This window comes from Xiphophorus maculatus, chromosome 15, assembly GCF_002775205.1.
Source record: "Xiphophorus maculatus strain JP 163 A chromosome 15, X_maculatus-5.0-male, whole genome shotgun sequence".
NCBI classification, from domain to species: Eukaryota; Metazoa; Chordata; class Actinopteri; order Cyprinodontiformes; family Poeciliidae; genus Xiphophorus; species Xiphophorus maculatus.
Window position 1 is genome coordinate 9,588,017 of NC_036457.1, and position 25,900 is coordinate 9,613,916.

General features: G+C 38.4%; 2 protein-coding genes across 4 annotated transcripts in view; one reads left to right on the forward strand and one right to left on the reverse strand.

The window, feature by feature from the left end:
- Positions 1–1,354: 1,354 nt before the first annotated feature.
- Positions 1,355–14,785, reverse strand: snx3 (sorting nexin 3). The gene is made up of 4 exons (XM_005802608.3): positions 14,589–14,785; positions 5,798–5,893; positions 4,345–4,469; positions 1,355–2,164 (listed from the first exon to the last, which is right to left on the reverse strand). The coding sequence occupies exons 1-4, from the start codon at positions 14,748–14,750 to the stop codon at positions 2,059–2,061; spliced, it is 489 nt and encodes a 162-aa protein (XP_005802665.1). The 5' UTR covers positions 14,751–14,785; the 3' UTR covers positions 1,355–2,058.
- Positions 14,786–15,074: 289 nt separating this feature from the next.
- The window catches only part of afg1l (AFG1 like ATPase), a 31,176-nt gene continuing 20,350 nt past the window's right edge, over positions 15,075–25,900 (forward strand). Inside the window, exons 1-8 of one of the 3 annotated variants that reach the window (XM_023348240.1) lie at positions 15,075–15,128; positions 15,307–15,326; positions 15,709–15,774; positions 16,258–16,418; positions 16,535–16,827; positions 21,515–21,572; positions 21,713–21,814; positions 22,052–22,179. In XM_023348240.1, coding sequence (XP_023204008.1) covers positions 16,304–16,418; positions 16,535–16,827; positions 21,515–21,572; positions 21,713–21,814; positions 22,052–22,179 — 696 coding nt within the window. In that variant the 5' untranslated portion in view covers positions 15,075–15,128; positions 15,307–15,326; positions 15,709–15,774; positions 16,258–16,303. Of the gene's footprint in view, positions 15,327–15,708; positions 15,775–16,257; positions 16,419–16,534; positions 16,828–21,514; positions 21,573–21,712; positions 21,815–22,051; positions 22,180–25,900 lie in introns of all 3 variants that reach the window. The other 2 variants (XM_023348239.1, XM_023348241.1) reach the window with 2 other exon arrangements.

A 25,900-nucleotide genomic window follows, 5' to 3' on the forward strand; every position in this document is an offset into this window, starting at 1 on the left:
TCCCTTAACAATTTGTAGAAAAACCACATGGTGTCTGGCATTATTCATTTAAACTAGTTTCCTGTCTGGAATTGACATGGGTTAAAGGTTTGGGAATGTTCCAGGAGCTTATTTTAATTTGCAATGTCCTGTTCAAAGCAAGTTTCAATGTTTATGTCTCAGATGATTCCCCCTGCTGGAACACCCAACTGTGTTGAAGTTTTAGTCACCTTGACTCAAACAGTTCAGAGGACATTCATGAACAACCAAGGTCAAAGCGTTGTTGGGAGACATGTACCCAAAAGGGTGCTGACCAAGACTTTCATGTTTCAATAGAAAAACTTTGAGGCATAGGCAAAATTGATAGCTGCTCAAAAAGAAAGCCAAATGTTTTCCAGTGAAATGAAACAAAACCGGTGTTTGGTGAAGAAATGGTGAGGCTTTCAGGCCAAATAACACTGGGAACTTTCAGGCATGGCTATGGTGGTGTCATGCTGAGGACTTGCGTCAATATCAGTGGTAGTGGTGTATTTCACTGGAATAAATAAACATAGAGAACAATGGTCATAATTCTTCAACTTCAATCTAGATTGGCAGCTAGAAAGTTAAAACTTGGGTTAACAACATGCCAAAAGTTTATCTTTTTTTAATAGATAAAAGACTCAACATTAAGCTTCTGGAAAGTCTGAGATCTAAACCTTATTGATATTTTGAACACTAGGAAACAAGCTCTGCTACTAAAGATAAGAGAAATATGAAGCCAGAATTATTTCAGTTATTGATGGCTGATAAATCCTTTAGTTTTCTTGCAACTTGCTATAAGAGAATTACACAACTATTATTAGAGGTGCATGTTTATTTTTGAGACTGTGGACAAAATTTGATAAGCCACAACGAAATCCTACAATATGCACATAAGTGATATTTTAGAAATTACTGGAATTGTATGTTTAAAGTTCCTAAAAGTCTAAACTAAGTTAAAATGCTTCAGAAAAATCAATAAAAGTTTAAAATAATGTTCATGGTGAGGATAAATGCTCTGTTATTGAGACTTGATTCCAGCCAAATTGGTCACATTTGAATCAGGTGCATTACTACATTATAAATATTTATTGATTTAACCGCTATTTTACCTGCACACTAAAATCATTTGATAAAAAGCCTTGCAACAGTTGTGCATCATTTGAGCAGACAATTCAAACACTTCATACAAAATGTATCTCATCTACTCTAATAAAGACCATTTGAACAGCCACCACTTCTTAACAAAATTGTATTAAGATTTATTTATTAAACACTAAATACAATTCGACAGTTAGTGCGACTGCATGCAGGCATGATATGGCTCGGACGACAAAATGCACTTTGGCGCGGAGACATTTCACCTGTTTTATTGGAAAATTTTTCAAAATAAACAAAAATGGCACAGCAGTATACAAATCTCAAAACGCACATTGCCAGTAGAAATACTGCAGTTCTCTCTGTGTAAACTGCATGCTAGAAAAAACATGGTGATCTTCGGGTAGGTGCTGGTGGACACGATGCGCGCAGACACACACATGCATCCTTTTTAAGACAACAACTAAGTGTGGCTTGAAAGTCGAGGTCCGTCGAATGTGTGTATGCATGTTTGAGTGCTGGTTATGGAGAGCAATGTGCCAGTCGTTGATGGAGGATGGTGTGGGACATTACACAAGCGTTGCATACAAAGAAGTTTCATTCAAAAGTAACATATGAAGGAATATATTCAGGACATAGCTAAATGATAAATATATAATATATTTTTGTTAGTGGCATCTTTAGACATGAAGAAAAAATATCCGTGAATCACTTTAGACCACAGCTGTGTATAGAACATTCTTGACTTCATTTGGAAGGTCAAAACAGACAATCAGTGATTAGCAATTACGCTTACATAGGCAAGAAATAATATTTTAGACAATGTAGGAAAGAAGAAAGTGTCACTTAAAAGTTTATTGAGAGACATTTGGAGCAGTGAAGAGAGCTTTTGGTTGTGGGTCCAAGCTAGACTGAGCCGGACCAGGCCAAGCAGAGCCATGATTATTATTTTTTTTTTTCTCAGGCTTGTCTGATTTTGGATGGGGTGTAGTTCTTGTCCACAATCTCGTCCTGTAGAAACATGTGTAGGCAGCGTTCGTTCTGAGCTAGAGGGTGTCCGGCCACTCTGAAAAGAATCACATAAGAGCAAGAGATTGTTTTACTCCCATTGAGACAAGGGTGTAGTTATATGAAACTGAACTGGTCGAAAATAAAAATAATTAGGAATCATTTCAATGGCACTGATAAAAAGCTTGAACAACCGTTTGTACTTTGCATTTTGTGCATCGTTTGCAAAAATAACCAAAAATAAATAGTCAGGAAAACCTATTTAAGGTGAAATAATGAATTCGGTAGATCAATGCCATGTAAATCACTGGAACTCTTGATGTTCACATACACTTTATGATTTATGTGGCTGATGCAGAATTTCACTGATAAAAAAAAAAAAGATGCTTACACCGTGTGATAATTAATACCACTTTTCTACAACAGTACTTTACTAACAAAACAGTTTTCTAGATACATCTCATGAAAATCAAAAGAATATTTCCAATAGTGCATTCTGTTAATATAAGCCCGAATCAAATATTAAATCTCCAATAGTTCATAATGTAAGTAATATACGTCTCAGAAAATTTGATTTTCATTGTATTGTGACATCCGAAGCTTCTAACCTCATCTAAGAAGAAAGAGAACTGACTGGAAGAAATTAAATGCTTAAACTTTCTGTATCACAACATTTTACTCTGGACAGAAAAATGCAAATGAAAAACTAAAGAAATTAAATTTATCAAAAAAAAAGAAAGAAAACAGAAATAATTTCCAAGATCTTCATTATGAATTTAGTTCAACGCAAATTTTAACCCAAATAAATTTCATATATTTGTCTGCTCAAATTACAAACAAAACTTTTCATGTGAAAGCTAATCAAAAGCAGAAAATTTAAATCAAAGTCAGCAATTATTACAGCTGGTTTGCTATAAATTCTTGTTTTTAATGCCATTTCCTTTTAAAGAGCCATTCTGACATCAGGTTTTCTTGAAGGCCCATTGAGATGACGCACAGCAGCATAACGAGAACGGACCAGTGCACCTGAGACCCTTAAACATGACATTCTTTAAAATGCTAAATCACTCGGAGCAGACCAACATGATAACATTGCACACATGTACGCATCTTAACCTCTGATGGGGAAACATTTGCAGAGAGATGAAACAGCGCAGAATGATTTTCAGGTCAAGTACCAGAGAAATGACTGGGAAGGAATAAAAAATAAATAAATAAGTAAAAACGATCTTGCCTGATCGGATTCTGCTTAGCGAATATGGAAACATCGGCCCAGAGGACAAGAGCCATGAGGATGTTAAACATAAAAGCCTTTTCAAACAGGAGATTCAAGCTCTTCTCTCTTACCTGAAGTATAAATTATGTTTAACTGGCGTAATCAAAAAGTGATCATTCTCCTCTCTCCTCCCTCTTACTTGTTCCACAGCAACAATCATCTTTAGCATTTCAAAAGAATTACTCTTCACAATGCTCTCAATCACAGACTGAACAATGTTAGCCAGTAATACATCTGAACAATAATATGATCAACAGCAGTGCTTCATTTACAGGAAGCAAAGACAGGGGGATGGGGGTATAAATCCTAATTACCGAATCATCTTCCTCTACTTTAACATATTTGTGGTTTCTAATTTTCTCAACTGTCTTTACGCGCTTAATATTCCGGCAGGAAACACTGGTGCATTTGCACATGAAACAAAGATAATGGCCAAGTCTGCTATAACTGCAAATGATTACAATCACACTGTAACTTTTATTGTTCGGCGTCTGAAAACGAGGACATGCTGGATCAAAAATAAGCAGAGGTGCACACACCATCCCGGGGAACCACGCGCTGTAATTTGAGCTGCAATTAACATAAATTACACATCAACAACAAAACAAATGTGGGAAAAAAAATTATGTTGTGGGGGTGCATGCTTGAATCCTCTTTTGGTTTTCTTGTCCTTTGCAAGATAATTATAAGAGAATTAAGAAGGATAGCGGGAAAAAGGCCAACCTGTCTCCAAGGGTTCAGTTTGTTAACAATATGAAGAGAAGTGAAAAAGTTGCATGTAGTTATCACACAAAATGTTTCATTGTTCTGCAAAGTTCAAGTACCACCTCAGCTCAGGAAGGAGCTGCAAATAACTGCAGCTGCACAGAAGAACTTGTGAAGAATAAATAATTTTAACTTCAAAGCAAGATTAAAAAAAAAAAAAGGAAAGATGAAAACGTAAGAGATGTGGACAGACTTACTTGTTGAGAAACTGCTCCAGACCCTGCCTCCGCTCCTCAATGAAAGAGTCATCAAATATGCCATCGTCTCCTCTGAACGGAAGTTGCCTGAAAAGGGCTTTTCCCGGGAGAGGTGGTACGACCACCTCAAAAAAACAAAACAGTCCGAGTTAAAACAGTTACACAAACCTGCATCCATTATTAAGTGCTTTAAATTAATGACTCCAAAACAGAGTGATCTGATTCAATAAGCTTATAAGAGCATTCCTGAGTCCTTAATCTAAAGCTAAGTTCACAAAGTAGCTGACTGCGTCTCATTCTGGGGGGTTTTTCTGACCACATCAGACTTTTTAACACAGTCTGTCGGGGCAAATTCTGATTTTTCACTTCCCAAAAACAAAAAAAATCATATTTGTGCCACTTTCAAAGGTGAAACTAAATCTGATACGTATCCGATTTTTTTCAAAGCGTCTGCAGTCTGAACGGTCCAACGTCACTGATGTGAGAGGTTGAATAATCATGCACCAAAAGAAGCCAGATGCTTAAATTCAGACATTAACAATGGTTGACATTCATATTCATAAAATTATGAAAGATGTCAAATCACAATCACTGCTGGTTTCAACCACGCAGCCAAACAGACTTCACTACAGAAGTTGCCACCCATGCTCCATAAAAGACCATTGCTAAAAGGTTCTGATTAAGCCTGTCACAATAATCAATTAATCAAGAAATAGTTGATTTATCACCAATAATGATGGATTGAAATGAGTTTGAAAATTTCCATCCTGATGACTAATATTTTTTGAATGTCAGTTTTGCTTACGGAGACTTCATAGTCCATTTGGTTGATAGATTCAGTTGTGTGTGGTTTGCATTTCTTTTTTACTTACTGTTTTTGGTTGCCGTGTTTGATTATGGATATTTAAAATGTTTGTGGACTGTTTTTTATAAAGTTACAGTTTATCAGCCTTTGACAGGACAAACCTGCATTGCTATATTGTTTATCACAATAATCTATGAGACAATTTCTCAACCTGCAATATTTGTTATTGTGACAGGGTTAGCTGAGCTTTCTTTTTTTTAAGCTTCCTTAGTCTCATCATCCTGTGATGATACTGTCAGCTTCTATTGCTAAATAAATATTGAAATTGATTCATAGACGGCGGAAACCATCATTACTTTCGTAGCGCGTTGATATGCGACGTCAACATTCTTCTTCCACACATGCAGGTCGCTGTAAGGTGGTGGCGTTTAGTGTAATTAAAAGAAAATCTAATTGCAGCACAAAATTGAAATTTAGCATCAAGACCTACTGTGTGAATGTAGCCTAAACCTTTTATTATCAAACCCACTCACAAGGGTTCAAAACCTCATTTTCTTTCTTATTATGTTCCATGGTAGGTATGATCAACATTACAGTCTGTTAGCTCTATAACAGACTGTTAATGTCGAACTTATATGGAAAGTTTACCTTGCTTTCTCTCTCTAGCTCCGCTCTGAGCCACTCAAAGTCGCTGTACCGCCTCCGCACAGAGGACTCCTTTAGCTTGAAGATGGGAAGGTTGGTCTGAGGACAAACACAAGCAGAACTGTCACATTTTAAAACACTTACTCTGATAACTGTTTCCTTAGAATAGTTCTAAATGTTAGTGGAAGGCTTTGTGATGTAGGAAGTCAACTTTAAAAGTGGGAAATTTCTTTGCCAACTTAAACTCAAAATCCAGTATGGCTACCCTAAGAGTACACATATAGAAGGCTGTAATAGTAACATTTGTTTGGATTCTCATATGAGCAGTTGATGTGTTGCTACATTATACTGAATTCCTTAGTGGCTTGTTTAGTTAATTGCAAAGATCAAGGTCATTTAGCACAACATTTTAATTTCCAATTTTCAACTGGAATATCTTTAATTTGTAATCATTCACAGATTCAATTTTTAAAATAGGGAAAGGTAAATGGGATGCAGCTTAGTCTGTAGTTATGAACATCCAGTGACAGCAAGACAACCCTTATTGATTAAAATATAAATATCCTAAATTAATTTAGGGTAAAAGCTACTAGCAAGGTAGGCCTGAGGAGCGAACACTAGATGAGACAAAAGACAACAAAAATGTTGGGTTGAACTTTGGGGTTCAATGGCATGATTAGGAGAAAAACGTGGCTTGGTAAGGACAAAAAGAAGTAGAAAAAAGGAACAAATTCAACTAAATTTAAACTGGCCTCAAGGGAACAGAAAACAAAAGTTCAACTTACATTTCCAACAATCTTTTGCTCACCAAGGTCTTTTTCCACTCAAAAAGCATACCGGGTTTTTGTGTGTGTGTTCATGTATGTGAATCCACACGTGTGCACATAATTCAAAGTTGCTGTTGACAAGCACTTGAGAGTGAATTTCGAATTAAAAGAGGGAGATGTTTCGACATTGACAGGAACAGTGAAGCAAACAGCAAATTACAGCACAATGCCAAAGCTCTTCACTAGTCCTGGCGGTACATGGCCATCCTGTGACAATGTACAAACAAGAAGGGAGTGAATGAGCATTTCATGGGCAGGCCACATTTACAGAAGGTCAGAATTCAGGGAAAAGGGGAGAATCACAAAAGCAAAGCAACTGAGCAAGTAGGTGCAGAATGAATGCAGCGCGAGCAGCAGCCTGATCGATGGGCAGGCGACTGTGACTGTGTGCAGGAAGCGAGATGGAGAGTTAACGGTTGAACAAAAGAGAAGAGAGGGTACATGTGGTCATAAAGGAAGAGCAAGGGAGCTGGAGAGGCTGGGAGCTGCATCTGCTCAGTGCAAGACTAATTGAGGAGGAGGCAGAGCAGAAGTGGCCGTTTCGCACTCATGGTTTCTCCTTTTAGGACTCTAGCACCTCATTTCTCTTGATCTGCAAAATAAGTCATCCTTACGTCACGTAAAACTCTTATTGAGCTTTAATAAAGAAAATTAAACCTTATTAAATGGCACATAAATGCTACATTTTGTCAAACATTTTGTAAAATAGTTATTTTTAATCTTTATTCCAGACTTTGAGAAGTAAAAAGCAGCCCCTCATTCTATACTTTGCTTTGCACAGTTGGTCAGGAGTGAGGACCCTCGACTCATTTCCTGGAGGCAAGAACTCTACTGAAGTTCAAATTCGCTCACATTTGGCCATGACATACGTTATGCACCAGATTGATTCTGCGAAGAGAAGCGCTGTTCATGTCGATTCAATATTTGGAAGCAAGGCCAACAAATGGCTTCATTCCCTGCCATTGCTCAACCACAGCCATTGCAGACTACAATTCTAAAGCAGCGCTGAAGAGTGACATCCTCGTTCACAACTCCTCCTGTTTGCCGATTGGCCAACATGAATTTCAACCAGAAAAAACAAGTTCAAGGAAAGTTTCAATTGGTAACAAATAAGTTAATTTTTTTATTTCTCATTTATGCCTCATTTCTTGTTGGTGTATAACAAAACAAAATTCTAATTAAAGAAAAATAAAGTCTATGCTTACAGTACGGTATAATGTGAAAATGTTCCATGACTATATCACTTTTGCAATCCACTGTATGTTCATCAGTACTATGCCTGAATATAAGGGCAGTTCTTATTCATTTACACACACAAAACGCAAAGCAAACAACTTCACTTTAAAGTAATGAATGCCAGCTATACTTGATACTTTCTTTGGGTTACTCATTTCAACTGGAAATGACCTAGAATCCTCAGTATCTCCAGAGGGTTTCCAAAAGTACAGTAAAGCAAAAAGGTTAAAGTGACAGTCGCATAAAGCAGACCATTTCTACATGCTGATTAAAAGCTCTGCCACTCCCACTTTCCCACAGAGTTTTTCTAAAACTCCCCACGCCTCAAAAAGCATTGCCCCTTACTTCAAGTTCTCTCCAGGTAAAGCCATCAATGAGGCCCTCACTCCTCCTCCTTCTCAGGTCACAGGAGAAGTGGATTATCATAGCTTTATCGCCCCAGTGCTCTAGCATTAACTCTGCACTGCTCTCACCGTGGTCCGTCCCCGCTGCGTCGTGTTACTTCACAGCGTGGAGCGCCATGAAGTTAATCCCCTCCACAACAGATCACAGTTACAGGTAATCTGCCACCGCCGTGACTCTAATCCCATCATGTGCACACAGGAAAACACTTGACCAAACACAAGTGCACACTGACATTTGTAAAGTATGCATGAGATGATGTGCATGATTTGACCAGTGGCTTTGTTGACAATGTAAATGTAAAGGTTTGCAGCCTATTCGTGAGGAAGCTGAAACCAATCCATGTCAACACAATGATGGCAGCTGTGAAAGTGGAAGTTATGGAAGTCACCTGGACTTTCGGTTCCCTCATCCCTTCAAACCCAGTGATTAAGAGATTGGCCTTTCAGGACAAGGGGAGGGATGAAAACGACAGAGCTGAAATCTGAGAGGTCTCACTCTCTTTTTCTCTTGCTCGCACAAAACGCTCAGAAAGAGGCGGTGCGTGAGAGTGCCGAGAGTCAAAGATCAGGTTTCCCTGGCCTCTGTTCTCTTCACGGCTGGTTAGAGGTTAGAGCGCGGCTGTCTCAACTTACTGGCCTCTGTACCGATCAGAACACGGAACCAGCCCACCGTCGTTCAGGTTTTAGCATTTCAGTGACCGTGTAAAACATCACACTCGGCCTGTTCTAGTTGAAAGGGAAAGAGAGAGAGAGAAAAAAAAAAGGAAACGACGAAAACCAGCTGTTTCCAAAGAGAGAAACACGAGAGGTCATATTTAAAAGCAAAATATATAAGAGGAGCGTGTTCTAAAAAAAGAAGCAGAAAGCTAGCTGTATCTCTGTCAAAGTAGATCTCCTAGCTTCACTTTCAATTATGGGCGTACAAGGTGCAATCTGTGCTCCATAGGAAGAGCATGTGAATCATAATGTGTGGGACACAATGCCTTGGGCTCATTGAAACCGGCCTGAAAAGAGGCAGAACCCTTAAAAAACAGCGCGTCGCTGAAAGAAAGGGGGAGAGTGGACAAAGATCACTCATCTCCAGAGAGAACAGTTCAAGGCCACCATGCATTAGCTTTTAGCAGGATGGATTAAGTCAAGTTTGAAAGTGCGCATCCTAAACCTCCCCCGTGCACACCCCTCCTTCACCCCTGCCATATAGTCCCCCTTTCAGAATAATGGCATAAAAAATGGCAACATAATACCATCTCATTGCATCATATTCCAAAATGGGAAAAAAAAAGGCTGTGAACAAAAGCGTTGGGGCAACGGGTCTTTTGCTCTCGTCGCTACGTGTACTCTCTCACTCGTTCCCTCGCTTGCCGGCCCCTGTGGCCTGACAGCCTACCCTCTCTCCGACTCGCCTATCTGGCAAAAAGCTGCTTTGTTGCCATAGTATCAACTCCCACTTTTGATACTGTCATTTCAAGTAGGATATGGTAGCCTTGATACAATATGTTCCCTATTTCCATTAAAATAGTTGTCGAAGAGGATGCTGTAGACTTTGGATTACACTTGACTGTGGCTGACAAGCTCCCTCCACCCCCCACCTCCTCCGCACACACACACTCCCTGTCTCTCCCTATTTTATTAATGACCAAAGGCCCCCACCCCAGAACTCAAATGAAAAAGAGGAAGAAAAAAAAAGGAGAGAGGAGAAGCTATGGGAGAAGAGGAGGGGTAGAAGACCGAGTGAGAGACAGAGCTATAAGAGCCCTTTTATGTACTCTTATCCATAAACAAAGTGAGATCCCAAAGTCCGCTTCCCTGAATGGATGAGATGGGAACCAACTAAAAAAAAAAAAAAAGAAATTTTGGTAATTCCCATCACCCCTTCCTACACCCACATCCCAGCTCCAACCTGGGGTTTGCTGTGGGTCCAAACAAAAATACACTTCTTTGCTTGGGAAGCTCTTCCAGAGATCCAGCAATCAAAAGACACCATTAACACTGAAGAATATGGCAGAATTCAGCAGAGTAACTCTTTCCATTACAGGCATCAGGAATTAGGGGCAAAAATACAGATATTATTATTGCTCATGAACCATTATGAAAAGTTCACTTAAAATTATGAGATGCAAAATGGATGAAATTGGAGTAGTAGTTTAGGTTCACTGCTATGCTGTGATAAGAAAACACAATAAATATTTAACAATTTAATAAATAATTACTTAATATCCATTTTACATAACAATTTTTCAATTTTTTTTAAATGAACATAAAAAAAAGTCCAGGTGTACTCGTAAAATATTTTTTTGCCTGACTAACTGCTCTCAATTTTTCATGAGACCGAAAATGTATGGCTTAAAAAGTTTAGAAAAGTTCAGGAAAACAGGCCATTTTCTAGAAATAACTTTGCTTTCCTATCGGAAAAATAAAAAACAAATCTGGTTTGTTGATTTAAATCACCAGTTTGAAATCAGTAAACAAGTGGCTGAACAACATCCCTCAATATTACTTCAAATATGCGTCTAACCACATGATAACCCAAGCCAAACATGGAGATATAAGCCAAAAGGACAAACTGACAATATTTTACATAGATGCAAAACAAACCTGACAGCTTAACGACAGTTACTGTCAGACATGGGTCAGTTACCACTATCAAAGTTTTAAAATGCTTCAAAACCAATAAAATGTGGACTATAATTGTTTTCACATTTTAAATAAATAATTTTAAAAAAAGATGCCAGAGAAAGTACCAAACTGAGTTTTCTCAAGCTGCCCCTTCTTAACACTTGTCGCAGTGAACTGCCAGTCAGCTTGCTGAAACAGGACCACTACAAGTTTTCTCCTCTTGCAAAGAAATTAATCTGTTTGGAAATATTTCTAGTAACAAAAAAACCCCAAAACATACACAGTCATGAGGTGTGTGTTTTTCTGAGGTAACGCCATTGTCCAAGTAAAGCTGTTAAGCTACAAGCAGCTGTTTGCTAAGCAGCCCACTGCAGGCTAGCTACCTGAGAAAATATGAGCTAATTTAAGCTTATTATACTTGTGTTATGTTATAAAGAGCACAACAGGTTGTGTATTCTATGCAATAACCAGTAGGAAATTAATGTTTATTTTTGCTCAAATGTTTGTTTATATTATATCCTTTACTTTTACATTACTGAGTAATTCCTACAACACTACAGTCCTTCAATTCAACTGCATCATACCGTGAGAAACTCGTACGCCTAATTATTTTTTATGTTTACATTATTACTCCAAAGAACAGTAACCATGCAATTAAATAGGCAAATGACTGCACACAGCTGGGAGAGGAATGGGATAGGAGCGGATGAGATGAAGGCTGGTGGAGAGGGGTGGCTTTCTGCCCTCCCATGGGTAGGGGGTGAGGATGGGGAGTAAATGCTCCAGCTCCCCCATACCCCCAGACCATGGCCCATTTCATTCTTCTCTTTTCTCAATGAGAGGATTAAGCAAGACTCTCTCAGTGCGGCCACAAGGACTCTCTCAATTTCGGGGTGACTATCAGGACAGTGGTGAGAACAGGAAAAACAGTTAATAGAAGAAACTGTATATCCCAGTAGAGGATGATGCTGTGGTAGTCTAAAAGAAATCAGACTAAAAATGGAAGAAAGTAAAGAAGCAAGAAAGAACAAAAGAAATACTATGCATTCCTGGCTAGGGCATTGTGGCTAACGCTCTTAAAATGCTGGAGATGGAGTGAAAGTGTCTCCAAAGAAAGCTAAAGAAAGGAGAAGGAGAGAAGCAAAGCTAAGTTGACACCACGTGTATTGAAAAGTGAGAGATGCGCCGCTTCTTCTGTGGTTTTATGCAAAGCAGGGTCACACAGGGCTATGAGGTGCACAATAATGCTGATTACACGCATATGCTAATTATAACACGCTAATCAAGTACAGTAGCCTTATATTCAAGGCTAATGCCTGGAGACAGCTTCCATCCCCTTAAATTCATTTCTTTAAGAAACAGTGGAAGCTATAAAACAGTTGAAGGCTGGTAGCCAATCTAAACGCTTCAGGTCACTAACTACAGGGGTGTCAGTCAACTGAAATGACAAGTTAGAGATAAAAGATGAGGCAATCAGATGAGCCTTGTGACTGCCAAAGAGTTTTACACTAGCAGTAAAAAAAATGATGAAATGTGAAACCGTCAAGATTTAACACAAGCCAGCTACAAGAAATGTCATTCATTTGCAGAAAATGGTTTAATAGCCGAAACAGTTTATTTTGTCTGAGACATAAATATTTGCCTTAGTAAAGTTCAACGAGGCTTGTAACCTACACTAAATTAAGACAGGCTATTTAATTTTAACATTTGGAAAAGCAGTTGAGAAAAAAAGGCTTTTTTCAAAGTTGTTTCTGCTGAAGATTTTAACAAAAGCATGTCTGTCATTTTTGACATCACTTTCTCATCATTAGACCAGGGCTAAACCTTTTAGAATATGCTGTTGCCATCTCAATGCAGGTTGCCCTCATTGCTCATTTCTGTTACTCATCAAAACTTTAAAAGTAGGTGGTGATGGCTGTGGGCAGGAAAGGTCTCCTGTAGCAGTTTGTATTACTGATGCAGTAATAGCAGAGGCTTTGAATAAGCCTCTGTCTTTACTTAGAGTGTCTTTAGTCAGAGTGTTTGACAAAAGACATTCTGTTGTACTAAGACAGTCCCATGAAGAAAATGGCCAGGGTTGGCCACAATCTTCTTGATTTTATGTAAAATCCTTCTTCGCACCATCATCTCCATAGGTCAAAAGTCACCTGACTCCATGTAGTGTGGACTCCTTTGGCCTGGGTCACCAAGAGGTCACCACATTTTCAGTCAAAGTTTTGCAGGGAAATTTTTAAAAGGTGAATTTCCCTTAGAACTGCCTTAGTTCTTTCTAGCATAGTTTCAAAAATGTATCAGAAACATTGTTGAGAGAATTAGGTCCATTTGACATAATAGCAATGGGACCAATTTTCAGTTTTAGCCTATTTTCCACTACATAGGAGACAGATGAGGCAATGAATGCTTTATTTCCTGTTGTGGCCCATCTTCTTCATAGTTTGACATGTGCATTTAGACATGGTATGCTGCTTTAATTTGACATAATCTCAAACAGTCCACTCCTTTGAATTGTATGTTTTCTGTTATCAATGTCCTAACTTTACCATGTAATATTTCCCTTACTGCAAAGGACTACCATGAAATTTCATTTTGCACCTTCATTTGTAGTACAAATGAAGACAAATGGATGGAAAGAACTTCTCTGCAAGTTTGACAACGGAGTTGGGGGAAGGAAATGTGTCGTAGGAGGTATGGAAAAAAGTGGAAAATCTGTCAGCAAGCTGCATCCTGTTTGTAAGCTCTAGAGGAACTGACTTCACCAATCAAAGCCACCAAATTCAACAGTGATTAGACACTGCAAAGTTTATGCCATGCTGGATCCGTTTATTATCTAATCTGTCCAAGACTTTGTGTAATACTTAATCAGTCAGGACTAGGCAGTGAAATGATGTCCTGAGTCTTTTTCATTAAATACTTTTGTTGAGGGTATTCAAACTGAACGCAAGTCACGTAGACTACTTAGTGTGACTATAACTGTTATCTATTTATTGCAGTCATCATGGGGCGTGCCTTGAGTTCCACTCAAGCACGAGTCAAGTTTATGGTGAGATTTTGTGGCATTTGTTTTAGATGAAAACATTATTTTACTACTACTAATTACAGATATAAACCTTGTGTTAAGAATAACAGAGTTGAACTTTAGAGAAACTTAACAAAAACAAACATTTCACTTCACTTTCTTAGTAGATGGAATGTTCCTATAAGTGAAACTGAAATATTAACTTAAATATTAGCTGTTTTAATGACGAGAACGTGTAAAATCAGCTTCTAGAAGCTCCCAGATCTTAGATTCTGTGTTTTTCTTTGACTAGTTTTATTTTTAGATCGGTGCTTTATGAGCTTCCTTCTACAGACAAGCAAATTCAGGTTTCATTTCAGTTTTCATATTGTCCAATCTTGCATATATTTTAAAATATTTTTAAAACTTCGCTTGTACGCTAACACTAGCTAACAGTGCATAGCATTGCGTAATTAAGGCAATGTCTGATAAACCCAGCACCCACACAAATACTAACAACTAAACACTTTTTATTCAAAAATAATACCCAAGTATGCAAATACTTGTGAACTATGTGTCAACATTCGCATTTGTTTCTCGATGACAACACTGATGTCAATTATTTATAACTTTGACTAAAAGGAAAAGCCAGGTCAGCTAGCTTGGGCAGCTAGCTAACAAGCTAACGTCACTAGCACTTGTTAATGCAGCCTCACCTTCAGCCTGACTTCGTACGTCGTATATCTGCCTCTGCCAACCCCGACAGTCTCAGGATTGCTCACATCAATCTCTAGAAAATTACTCGGGGGTCCATACGCGTCATTTAGGTTTTGGGGCTTAGTGTACAGCCTTCTCGTATCAGCTATAGCATCAGCCATTTCTCCCTGTCCTCCCAATCAGCTAGGGATGCTGTCAAGGCAGCCGCAACACGTATATGTACTTAATGCTTTGGTTCTTCAAAATAAAATACCTGGAACATAGCACTTCCTTCTACTTCAACAATTTATGGGGAAAAGCTTGGAAAAGTTGTATTATATATACACTACCGCTAAATGTTTAGGTTTCTGACATTATTTATGTCAAATTACTATTTTAGTATATTAAATATCTGCTATGTGCTTTTATGTTGAATGTGCGTTACGTAAATTATGCTGCACTCTAACAGATTGAACTTCCGATCAGCTGAGGTTCAGCTGACGGAGCTCAACCACTTGTTTGAAGCTCAGCTTGTTTACGACTCGCCAGCGGGAATGTTGGTATAATTAATCATCGTCATCATTAGTAGACAGAAGACAAAATTGTCCAGTTTGATTATTTTTTAACCAACTGGAATATTAAACTTTGTGTTTAAATGATATAAATGTATTTGTGTGTACGCTATTGCATTTTGAGTTAATATAGTCAATGTTTTCGTTCTACTCACTTCAACGATAGACCGATGCATTACTCACACAGTAAGTAGTTTTGTTACGAAATACTTTCTCTTTACCCTTCCTTGAGTAATTTCTTGGATGGCAATTTTTCACTTGAGTTAAAATTACTTAAGTGAACTGCTGTATGCAAAAACCCGCATACTATTTTTTGAACATGTATTAAAATAATTTAATTAAACAACTTCAAGATGAAAACATTCATATTTCCTGGAAATATCCTCTTAACTAAAATCAACTAGAAGCTCAAACGTCAGAATTTTCACAAGGAACAATGCTAGCATATTTTTTCACTTGGCTTTCTGAAATCCTGAAATGCTGCTGAAATGTACAATATAATACAGGAACTTGAACTTGCTGAAAAAACAATAAATCTCCTGTATGTCTTTTTATCTTCTTCTTTTAGGACCACCTAAAAGACGTGGGCCACTATTTGAAACCAACAACAAAAGTGATAACAAAATTCCAAGAGGTAGTATGGTGTAACTTGAAATTTGAAACATCTTAGCTAATCTGTAAATGTAAATTTATGAAGTTAAAACGTGCTTTTTTTTTAGACTACAACAAGATTTTGTGTTCATAATTTAGAAATAGCATAATTGTTTGTGGTTTACAAGTGTGACAGTGGTATCAGTTGAGGGTCTCCCCAAGTTGTGACATAAGGAGGCACAAACAAGACAAAAACAAGAAAGCATGTGAATCTAAAATTTTACAACACATCAATCCTCTTCTTCTTTTAAAGTCATAAACATAAAATTATTTATTAGGTGGACAACATAAATGAAATAAATTATTTTTATATTTTTCATATATCATATGAATCTGATAATAGTAATTTACTCAATAGTAATTTGCTAAATTCATTTTTACAATAATGTTAGTTACCTTTTGATTTTTTTAACCCGTTGTATTAATTTAATTGTATTTTATTTTATTTTTTTGACAACGTTACAAGATGCAGTGTTATGTATCTCAATAAAGTTGCAGCGCTTTGAAGCATCATGGCGTCCTACATGGTTCCAGCCGCTGTTAAATCCTCTGCAGTGTTTTTGTTGACAAAACGAGCTCAATCTGTAAATAAAACCTGCCGTCTTCCACGGAGTGCCACCGCAGAAGGTAAGAGTTCGGTTCGTAGTTTATAAAATATTTAATGGGCTTGTTTTTGCTGTCTGTACAAACTTGTAAACATTGTAAAGTTATTAACGCAGGCATACCATCGCTGTACTTTGAAGGTTCCAGGTGGTGGGGGGTTTTCAGTCTCTCCGTGTCGTCCCGCTTCTCCTCGGACACTTCAGCTACAGATCTTTGTGGCTCCGGTGACATTGTGGGTCACTTTGAGCGGCTTGTGCAAAGTGACTCCCTAAAGAAGGACGTTCAGCAGAAATATGTTCTCCAGCAGCTGGCTGTACTGCAGCAAACCTTAAAGACTTATACTAACAGTATGTACCTGAACCCACCATTAACACAACACGACAAAGATCACAGCAGGCATCCTCAAAATGATGATGCTACAACAATCAAAACGGTAATTTCACTGTATTGCTGTCATGTGTGTCAGATTTACAGCTGAGCGTAATGATTTCATAATATGAGTTAAATTATCTCCTGCATTAAAACAGTACGTATAGGGACAATAATACTAGCATTATTGCCTGTGCATAATAATATTTATTGCAGAACTATGGTGCTGCTCCTTGTATTTTAGTGAGACACTTCTTATAAAATCACATTTGAATAGTATTTCATGTAGTGAGACAAGTAACAAGCAGTTTATTGGTTTATATCAACAATCATCAAATTAAATACATTTCAAATATTCCTCTTCTCTACAACTTCTCATCCAGATACTATCAATGAAATTGTATAACAGCAATATGCCTAAAAAGTCAATGTAACTCTACAGAGAAACAGCATGTGCACTTGAGAGTCTCCATTCAGTTTCCATGGTAACCAAATGTTATACTAGTTGATTGGTGAAGGGAGTCCATAGTAGTATTATAACTTCTTCAGGATTCAGCTCAGATTTACATAACAGCATAAGGACATCTTGAAGCAGATGCACTACGTTGCTGTTTGGAAAGAAGATCAGATGTGTTGCTTTACATGGTCTTAATCAAAAACACTGCAGATGTACACATTGGGTCTTTGAAGACTTTTTTAATCAATGCTGTTGTCCAGGAGACAAACATGGCAAGTCTTAAATTTTGGTAGAACAGGTCTGGCCTGTCACAGGAAGGACAAATAAACCTAAGATGCACATAATCCCATAGTATCATCCTCAAATGAATTATGCACATATAAAAGATTAGCACTTCAAAGGAACAGAATACAAATATGTATCTCTATTTCATTTTTAAGATTATTTGAAGTTTATCTATTATTTGATGCAAAATTTCAAAAGTACATCCATTATATACTGCTCTAGAAACCCACATCTTGATTTGACAGCCTTTCCTCTACCTTGTGTGGATATAGCTTATCCACATCTCTCTTCAAGTGACGCCTCCAGTTTAATTGTGGATGTTCAGGATGTTTGCTTAGAGTCAATGTGACAAATAAAATCTTCATCTTGAGCTTTCTAGCAAAAACATTAAGGTTTGGGTCAGAGTTGACAAGTATGTGTAACACTAAAGTTACCCTAGATCTTGAAGTTACTACTACATTGGCTCCCTGCCACAATTCTGAGATTTGTTGAATTTAGCATAGACCAGATAAACTACTAACTGCACAGGAAAACCTATTCTAACCTGTTCTTCCTTTAGAAATTCTTTGGAGCAATAAGATATAAAAAGGTATAATGTCTGTGCTTTGTAGGAAATAACACTAAAGCCAAATGTTTTTTAAGAAAATCAAAGAAGGTTTTAAAAGCGGGGCAGATTTCCTTTGAGAATTTCAGCTTAGGCAACTGATGTTTTAAAAGTTGGGAGAACTACAGTTGACTAAACTGTATTCAAGTTGCATCACTGATGGTGGCCATGGGGTTCAGGTCAAAGGAAGGGTAGGGGTCTGGGAAGCTTATTGTGCGTGTGAGTTATGAGCGGCATAATGCAGGGGGTTGTTGTTGTTTTTAGGTCAGAGGAGCTGACTGTCTCCTATTTGGTGCTGGGAGTCTCCTTTTTTTTGCATGTTTTTGTTGGTGGGCTGGCACAGACACACAGGGTTAGGCAGAGATTTTGGAAGGCAGCAGGGCAGGCCTCCTGCTGGGCCTGTCCCGGCACCCCTCTCGCTCTCTCACCGTCCCCATGCAGTAATGAGGGGATCCCTATTGTTTGGGCCATTCTTGTCTTTTTTGCTTTTGATTTGGGCTACTGACAAATGCTTTGGTGTTAGGCTATCAACACCAGTGCAGACTGCCCCACCCGTCACCCTTCTCCTTTTGCACCTTATTTCTTGCTCTGTCTGTCACACACACATTCTCACTGACTGCGTACTTACGCAATTATTCCAGTTTAAATCAGGTCATACCACAGTCCTTCGGTGTCCGTTCTCTGTGAGAGTGCCGCCATTGTCCCCACTAACTGACCGAGTCTGTGAGGAGAGTACACTTGACTTAATATTGACCCAATGTGGCGTGGTTTTGCGGATGGTTGACTGACAATGGACTATTGTTTAGTCCGAGCCGCCCTCTTTAAGTTGAACGTACAGTGTAGAGTCTCCTGCATTAAAGTTAAACCTAACTTGGACTCCTACAATCTCCTCTGTGATGACTCTGGTGAGAAATGCAGCATCTATGGCTTTAAAAAAATGTAATAATTTAAAAGGAAAGGAGGTCCATGTCCTGCATATGAACTTTTCACTCATGTGCCAGTCTGTATCGTCCACCAGGAGGCTAGACTGGCCCGTGTAGCTTAGCTAGACAAAGTCGCTGAGGGAGAGCCTTGTCCTTCTCCACTCTGCCGTGGCAGAATGGCTACCAGCCACCACTGACAATTACCCCACCATGCCGGAGGGCAGTTTGGGAAGTCAAGGAGAAGTCGCACGCTGTTACGCCAGAGCAGGCGGGAACAGCCTGTTGGTCTTTCATTTTTTCGTGACTAGTTTAGGAGAAGCTTTTGGGGGAGCGGGAGGGTGGCAATCAAAAGAGGAGGGAAGAAGCAACAGGTTTAGGCTATTAATTTAGGTTTCCATCTGCAGTTGCCGCCAGTTATCAGAGTCAAGTGCTCCTTGTGCTGTGGGGACCAAGTGCATCTGGACTCCAAGTACCATCTTCATGAAATGGTTTCTAAATTAAATATTAAGAGGACAGTTCTTTTCTTTTAGAAAGAGGCATTTAATCCCAAAGCAGGTCGTTATTGTCCGGTCACAAAGATGGAGATAGTCTAACGGCAGCATTCCTAAAACTTATAATTTAGCCATCTACAGACTTGTATGAGCTATAAGTAAATCTTGTTTATGAACAAACTGATGGCAGATACATTTACACGCTTCGTTCTCCTTTGTGATAGTTGGCTTTCTCTTGTACTCTCAGCTCGGTCACACAGAGGATGGGTTTTTTTGAAGCAAAGACCTTTTTGATAATAAGAGGCAGGCAGCACAATGACTTCCAGCAGCACCTCAATGCTACAGTACCGTATCACAATTAGCAGCGCTAAACGGGCCGTGCACACAAGTCCACTCCATCTCGTACGGAGCCTCATCCAGACCTCTCCGTTTTGTCTGACAAATCCCCCCATTGTTCCTCTGATGATGCTTTTCTTTCGTGGGAACCCTGGCTTGTCTTGTTGATTAGATCCCCTTTGTCTTCGTCTCCTGCAGTGGGCCAGTCTGGATCATATGAAACCTCACACTGTAGTGCTGGCTTTATGCCTTGGCGTACCTTGTTTATTAAATGATGCTTTAGTTATATTCAGTAATAGGGAGTTTGTTACTGTTTCGGGCCGTATGAGATGGTATGTTAGGCAAAATTCGAAACATCTCAGCACTTTTAGTCACAACCGAACAATTTAGCTGCTAATTGGTAGAACAAATTAATTATTATAGATATTCTAATGCTATCCTTTAAATGTAATGTAATTATGCAAATTCTTTGTCCATAAACTTAAGTAGAAATATAGAAAAAAATATATCAAAATTTAATAGTGATTTTGAAGTTCCTGCAGAAAATATTTTACATAAGTAAGAAAAAAGTTAAGTTGCCTTCTTGTCAGCTGACTGGTAGTGTGCATTAACAGGTGGGTAAGGGGGAGAACAGAACCAATTACTCTGACGTTTGCTCTGGCATCTTGTTAGGACTGCATTCCATAAAATGCTAAGTTTTGAAGGTAGGGGTATCTTTAATCTACCTAGTCAAAACATGGATTTCATACAAATCAGAAATTTTGGGGGATTTTAAGTTACCACAAAATATTGAAGCACTTGAAATTCAAAAAAGGGTCAATTCACAGCATCTCTGGCCCTTTTTTTTATCAGAATTTTAAACTCAACATGTGAATGTTAACTTGGAAATTATGTAAATTCCAAATGTGATTATTATTCAGTTTACTTTTTGTAAGTTAAGAATTTTAAGAACCCGATTTTATTGGTCCCCTCTTAATGTGACTTGAACTGTTCTAGATCTTGAAATACAGTCAGTCTTACTCAGTCCAGATGCCGAAAAACATCCCACACTTCTGAATTAGAAACCAACTTTGTCATTGGGCAAGATGGGTAGGTCATGTGGATGATAAAAACAAAATTAAGTTCAATGTTTGACACTCAGATGATGAGAAAGTTGCAGAAAACTGTCAGCAAAAAGAAAAAATTTGATAAGATTATTTTTCCAATTTATACATAAAAATTATCATCCAAAATCTTTATCTGATTTTTATTTAACTCAAGAACTGCATCAAAGTACATGTTGTTGTTATTTATGGCACAAATAAAAGCTTGGAGCTTTTAATTTAGATGCATCTAATAACAAGAGAAAAAAATCTGACTATTCAGTTACACCAATCCAAATTAAGAAAAAAATTACCTATTGATCAGGGCATCTGAAATTAAATTTGATAAGTAGTTAATACATAATTCAAACAGGATATTATTAGGATAATAGCTGAATATTTTGAAAACTATCAGAGATCAAAGACTTAGAATAAGTGCCTCTCATTGTAAATGCTTTTAAAACTTTCTGTGCTGCTGTGATGGCCCGGACCCTCTTATAAAGGAGTGTTCACTGGTTAAAAAGAGAACATTATTGTAAAAGCTTTTAATTAATTTTTTTACCCCCTAAATAGAAACCTCCTCCTCAACAACCACCACCACCTAAGGGTCTCTATATATATGGAAATGTTGGTAAGAATCTGCGTCTGTATTATGGCTTAATCAATAAATAAATCATCTTTGTTGTTTTTTTCTCGTTACATCTGACAAGTTTGTTGTTATTACTAAGTCATTATATTCTCCTACTTTCTCCAATTTTGTGAACCTTTCAGGCTCAGGGAAGACCATGCTCATGGATTTGTTTTACTCCCATGTGGAAAACAGTTGCAAAAAGAGAGTCCATTTTAACAGCTTCATGTTGGATATCCATAAGAGTAAGCAGCGACTTCCCTTTCCTCATTACATTTTGACTTTCTGATAAAATTTTGTTTTCTTCTTAAGCTCATAGTGCATTGGCGAGCCTATATTTATCCATCTGTTTGTCCCCATGCTAATTGTCTGCCATTATCCGTCCAGGTGAAATTACAGCTTTATTCAGCGCCGTCAGTAGTTTCGGCTGCCGACGCAGGTGCGCTTTTAAGATTTTCCTGACATTTGTCTGCTGCTTAAAGGGATCCACCGCAGGAAACAAAGCCTGCCGAAGCGAAGGCTAGGGGAAATGTTCAACTATGACCCCATATCCCCGGTTGCCATGGAGATCAGCAGTGAGATCTGCCTGTTGTGTTTTGATGAGTTTCAGGTGAGCAAGTGCATTACAGACATTATTTTAAAGTGTGTGTTGAGAGATAATGTGTTTGTTCTAAAAGGCTCCTTAAGATGTTAACCAGACAATAACAACTATAAACATTAATCTTTTACATCAAGTCATTATAAGATAAAAATAAAAAGCTATCAAAATGTAAAGAGCAGCACGATTACCATCCTACTTAATGTGACAGTTTGAGCAAGGGGAACATTAATCAGAGCAGCAGCCAACAGGCCCATGGTAACATTTCAGTAGATCTACAGTCATGCCTATTATAGGACAAGTATTATTGGTGCCTTCCACAAATCTCGTAGTCATAGGAAAATCTTGTTTGCAGTTTAAAAGCAATCTACACAGAAAACGTCTCCGAAGTGATTGGGTAATAGATGGAGCCAAATTTGGAAAGTGAGCATGGTTATGACTTGAGAATGAGGCAGAGGTTCACCGTCCAGCAGGTTAATAAGTTTAAACATGCAGCCAGAACTGCAATGGAAATTTTTGGATCCAAGTATTTGTTAGAAAGTCTAGATATAGAACCAGCTAAATACAAAAGCATTCCATCCTATTCAGATTATTTTTGTAAAAACAGGAAAAAAAAGGGAAACTATGCATCCTTTTTCTTTCTTTTTGTTACTTTACAATAAAATGCATTGTAAAGTAAGAAAATGCTAAAATCAAAGAATGAATATTTGTATCAGAAATTACACTTTTTACAAACTACAACCAAATAAATACACGGTTTTGAATTGTTTTAACCATATCTCTAGTTCAGAGGGAAGCGTGATCGCTATTTTCATGTTATTGATTTTTTTTTTTTAACTATCTTTTCAACTTTGTGATTTTGGCCTTAACAAAAAAGGCAGAACTGGGGACACCTAGTGGTTGTCCATGAACATAGCAGAAATTTTACAAGGCACAGATGAAAGTTCTTCACAGTACATCCACCACACTTGAGTATTTTCACTTGTGTCTTTATATAGCGTTTATGTATATGTCTTTGTGTACTTCAGTGTTGGCTTGCATAACTTCTACGTTTTTCCTGTGGGTGTAAAGAGCACCTTCAGTCATTAGTGATGCAGAAATTCTCATTATTCTATCCTTTGGTGTCAGACAAGAGAGCCTCGACTGAAGCGCTCCCTGTTCTCTGTGAGGTTGGTTAGTCATCCTGCTGCAGCAAATAAGAGTGCATATTTCTGTTTTTCATCAGCCGAGCCAAAAACACATTCTGCTCCTCTCAGTGATATCATTACAGTTAATATGGGGGAAGGTCAGAGGTCACCCAAGGTGGAGTTGCTCCCTCTAATAACACTATGTGTCTCCGAGGATCAAGAGCGGCTCCTTTTCATGCACTTTACGACCCATGGCACTGTTTTCACGCTGTTATTGATTTGTTTTGTTCGCCTTCGCCTAGCTTTGCAGTTTCCAGTTTGTCAACTGTTGCTACCAGTGAATGGAGGGGAAACAAGCAGACATGCGTTGTTTGGGATGCATAAATAAGAGGTTGAGAAAGTGTGTGTGTATGCATGTGTGTGGCTTTGGGGCCCGTACCAATCAGCATCCTCCTCCACTCAGGCATGCAAATGAGGCTCCGGGTATCAGTCGCGCTCTCCTACTTCCTTAAGTGAGTGGAGCTAGAAAGCGACTGGCGGTGGCGGGTCAGATGGATCTTATCCTCTTAAATGCTAATGACATTTCTCCATTCTCTTCATTAGCTCCGTGCCATTATCAGTAATTTGTAGCCCCCCCTCCCTCCTTTCTCTCGGTTTCTCCTAATGAATACTCGCCCGTCGAGAGGTCCGAGATGGAAAGACGGGAAGACGGCGAGAGAGGAAAAGGAAGACGATGCTTGAGCAGCATTGTCTTATGGTCTCTGTCACAGTGCAGCCTCCGTTGGTGAAATTACTCATAGGTTGTGTACATAAAGAGGTGTAACATCAAAAGAGGCTTCATTTGGCACCCGTGTGCCTCGCTGCAAACTGACACACTTGAGTAATTGGCTGCTCATTTAAATTTCGCCAACAACTAACAGAGATTGCACCATTATTTTTGTGCTCCACAAGTGCCACATCGTTCCCCCTCCACCCTTCTCATTCTGTGGGGATCCATTCTTTCTCCCCTTTCTCTCTCTACTCACCCAGCAATCAATATTGCCCCTCATACCGTGACCATGTTGAGGGCACATGAATAAACAAATCCATGCAGTATAAAAGGTCATTTTTAAATGATTCTTTTGAAATGAAAATAAAATCCTGTGGTTGCAGCAAACACAGGGGCCCCTTCAGAGAGACACAGAGCCTTGGCTTTCTGTTGATTCTCATTACGCTCACTCACAATCACTGGCTCGCGTGTGCACGCTCTAATTTGATGCCCTTAGCCACCTCTTCTCAGCAAAATCAAGGCTTTAACACAAATGTTAATCAAGTATTGGCAAGGGCAGTGGAGCTAATATGCAAAAGCAGAAGACTCTTCAGAGTATGAAAGGAGGCATATGCTGTGGGTATTGCAATCAGAAGTGCCTGTTATTTACAGGAAAAATAGGTAAGAGGAGAGGGCGGTGTAATGGACACCTGCTTGATCATGTTGCAGGCCAGGGTCTGGATTCAGCGACTTGTTCGCTGACAGCGACTGTCAGCGACTGTTCTCAAAGAACAGTTACAGGAACTGTTCTTTGAGACCAGGATTGTCACAAAGCCCCAAAGGGCACAGCAAACATGTCCAGGCCTGTCTGGCTGCACAGACACAGTCCAAATAGAAGGGCTTCATGCAAAATGCTATGTGTTACAGAAAACTAACACTATGCATCACCCTGATCACATATAGTGGCTTCACTATAATACGGAGATGCTTTTAGAGAAGCTGGTTAGACTTTATGGGAAGATGGATTGAGCTAAACAGGGCAAGCCTGCCAGGAAGTCTGTTGGAGACCAGGGTATAGGTCTAACCACTCACTCTAAACCTACTGCCAAAGCTAGAGAGAAATGATTTGTATCAAATTCTATTCATATGGTAAAGCGAACCCGTCAAAATTTTAAAAAGACTTGGTAAGACATGGAAATTGTTGCTGATAAATTCTTATTTATAAAGACTAACAGGCGAACACTTCTCCGGACATTGACACGTGTTAGTCTCATATAAATTCCAAGTGATTTACTTTGAGGTTTGTAGTTGTAAGAAAATGTAAGAAAATGTGAAAAAGCTTAAGAAGTAAGAAAACTTTTTCAAAATTTAGTGTTTTGAAGATTGTAAAACCAACTTCAGACATCTTTGTCACTTTTTTAGAACCTTTGTAAAATCTGACCTTTCTTCAGTTGGTTTTGCATAACTTCTTGTTCGGAAAACAAATCTTTTTTTAGATTTGTTTTCTTTAATATTAAAAATATCATATATAATGAGCCTCAAATATTTGTCATTTCAGAGCATTAAACCTGTCTCTCTCTTACTTTTGAGTTTCTGACAAATCAAAGCCCTTACTCAACTTTTTTTTATCCTATTCCTGAGATTAGAAAAATACCACTTAGTGAAATACCAGATTAAGACAATTACTTATTCTCTAAAGATTGCTTTAATGTTTTTATAGGTGTAGAGGCAGCATTTCAATAGATTTTAATCACAATTGGCCAAAGACTGATCTGACTTAATTAATTTTAATCCATTCTGAACTCTCCTCAGTCAGTCATCATGTTTAATCAAATGAGTTTAATACATGCTGCTTTGA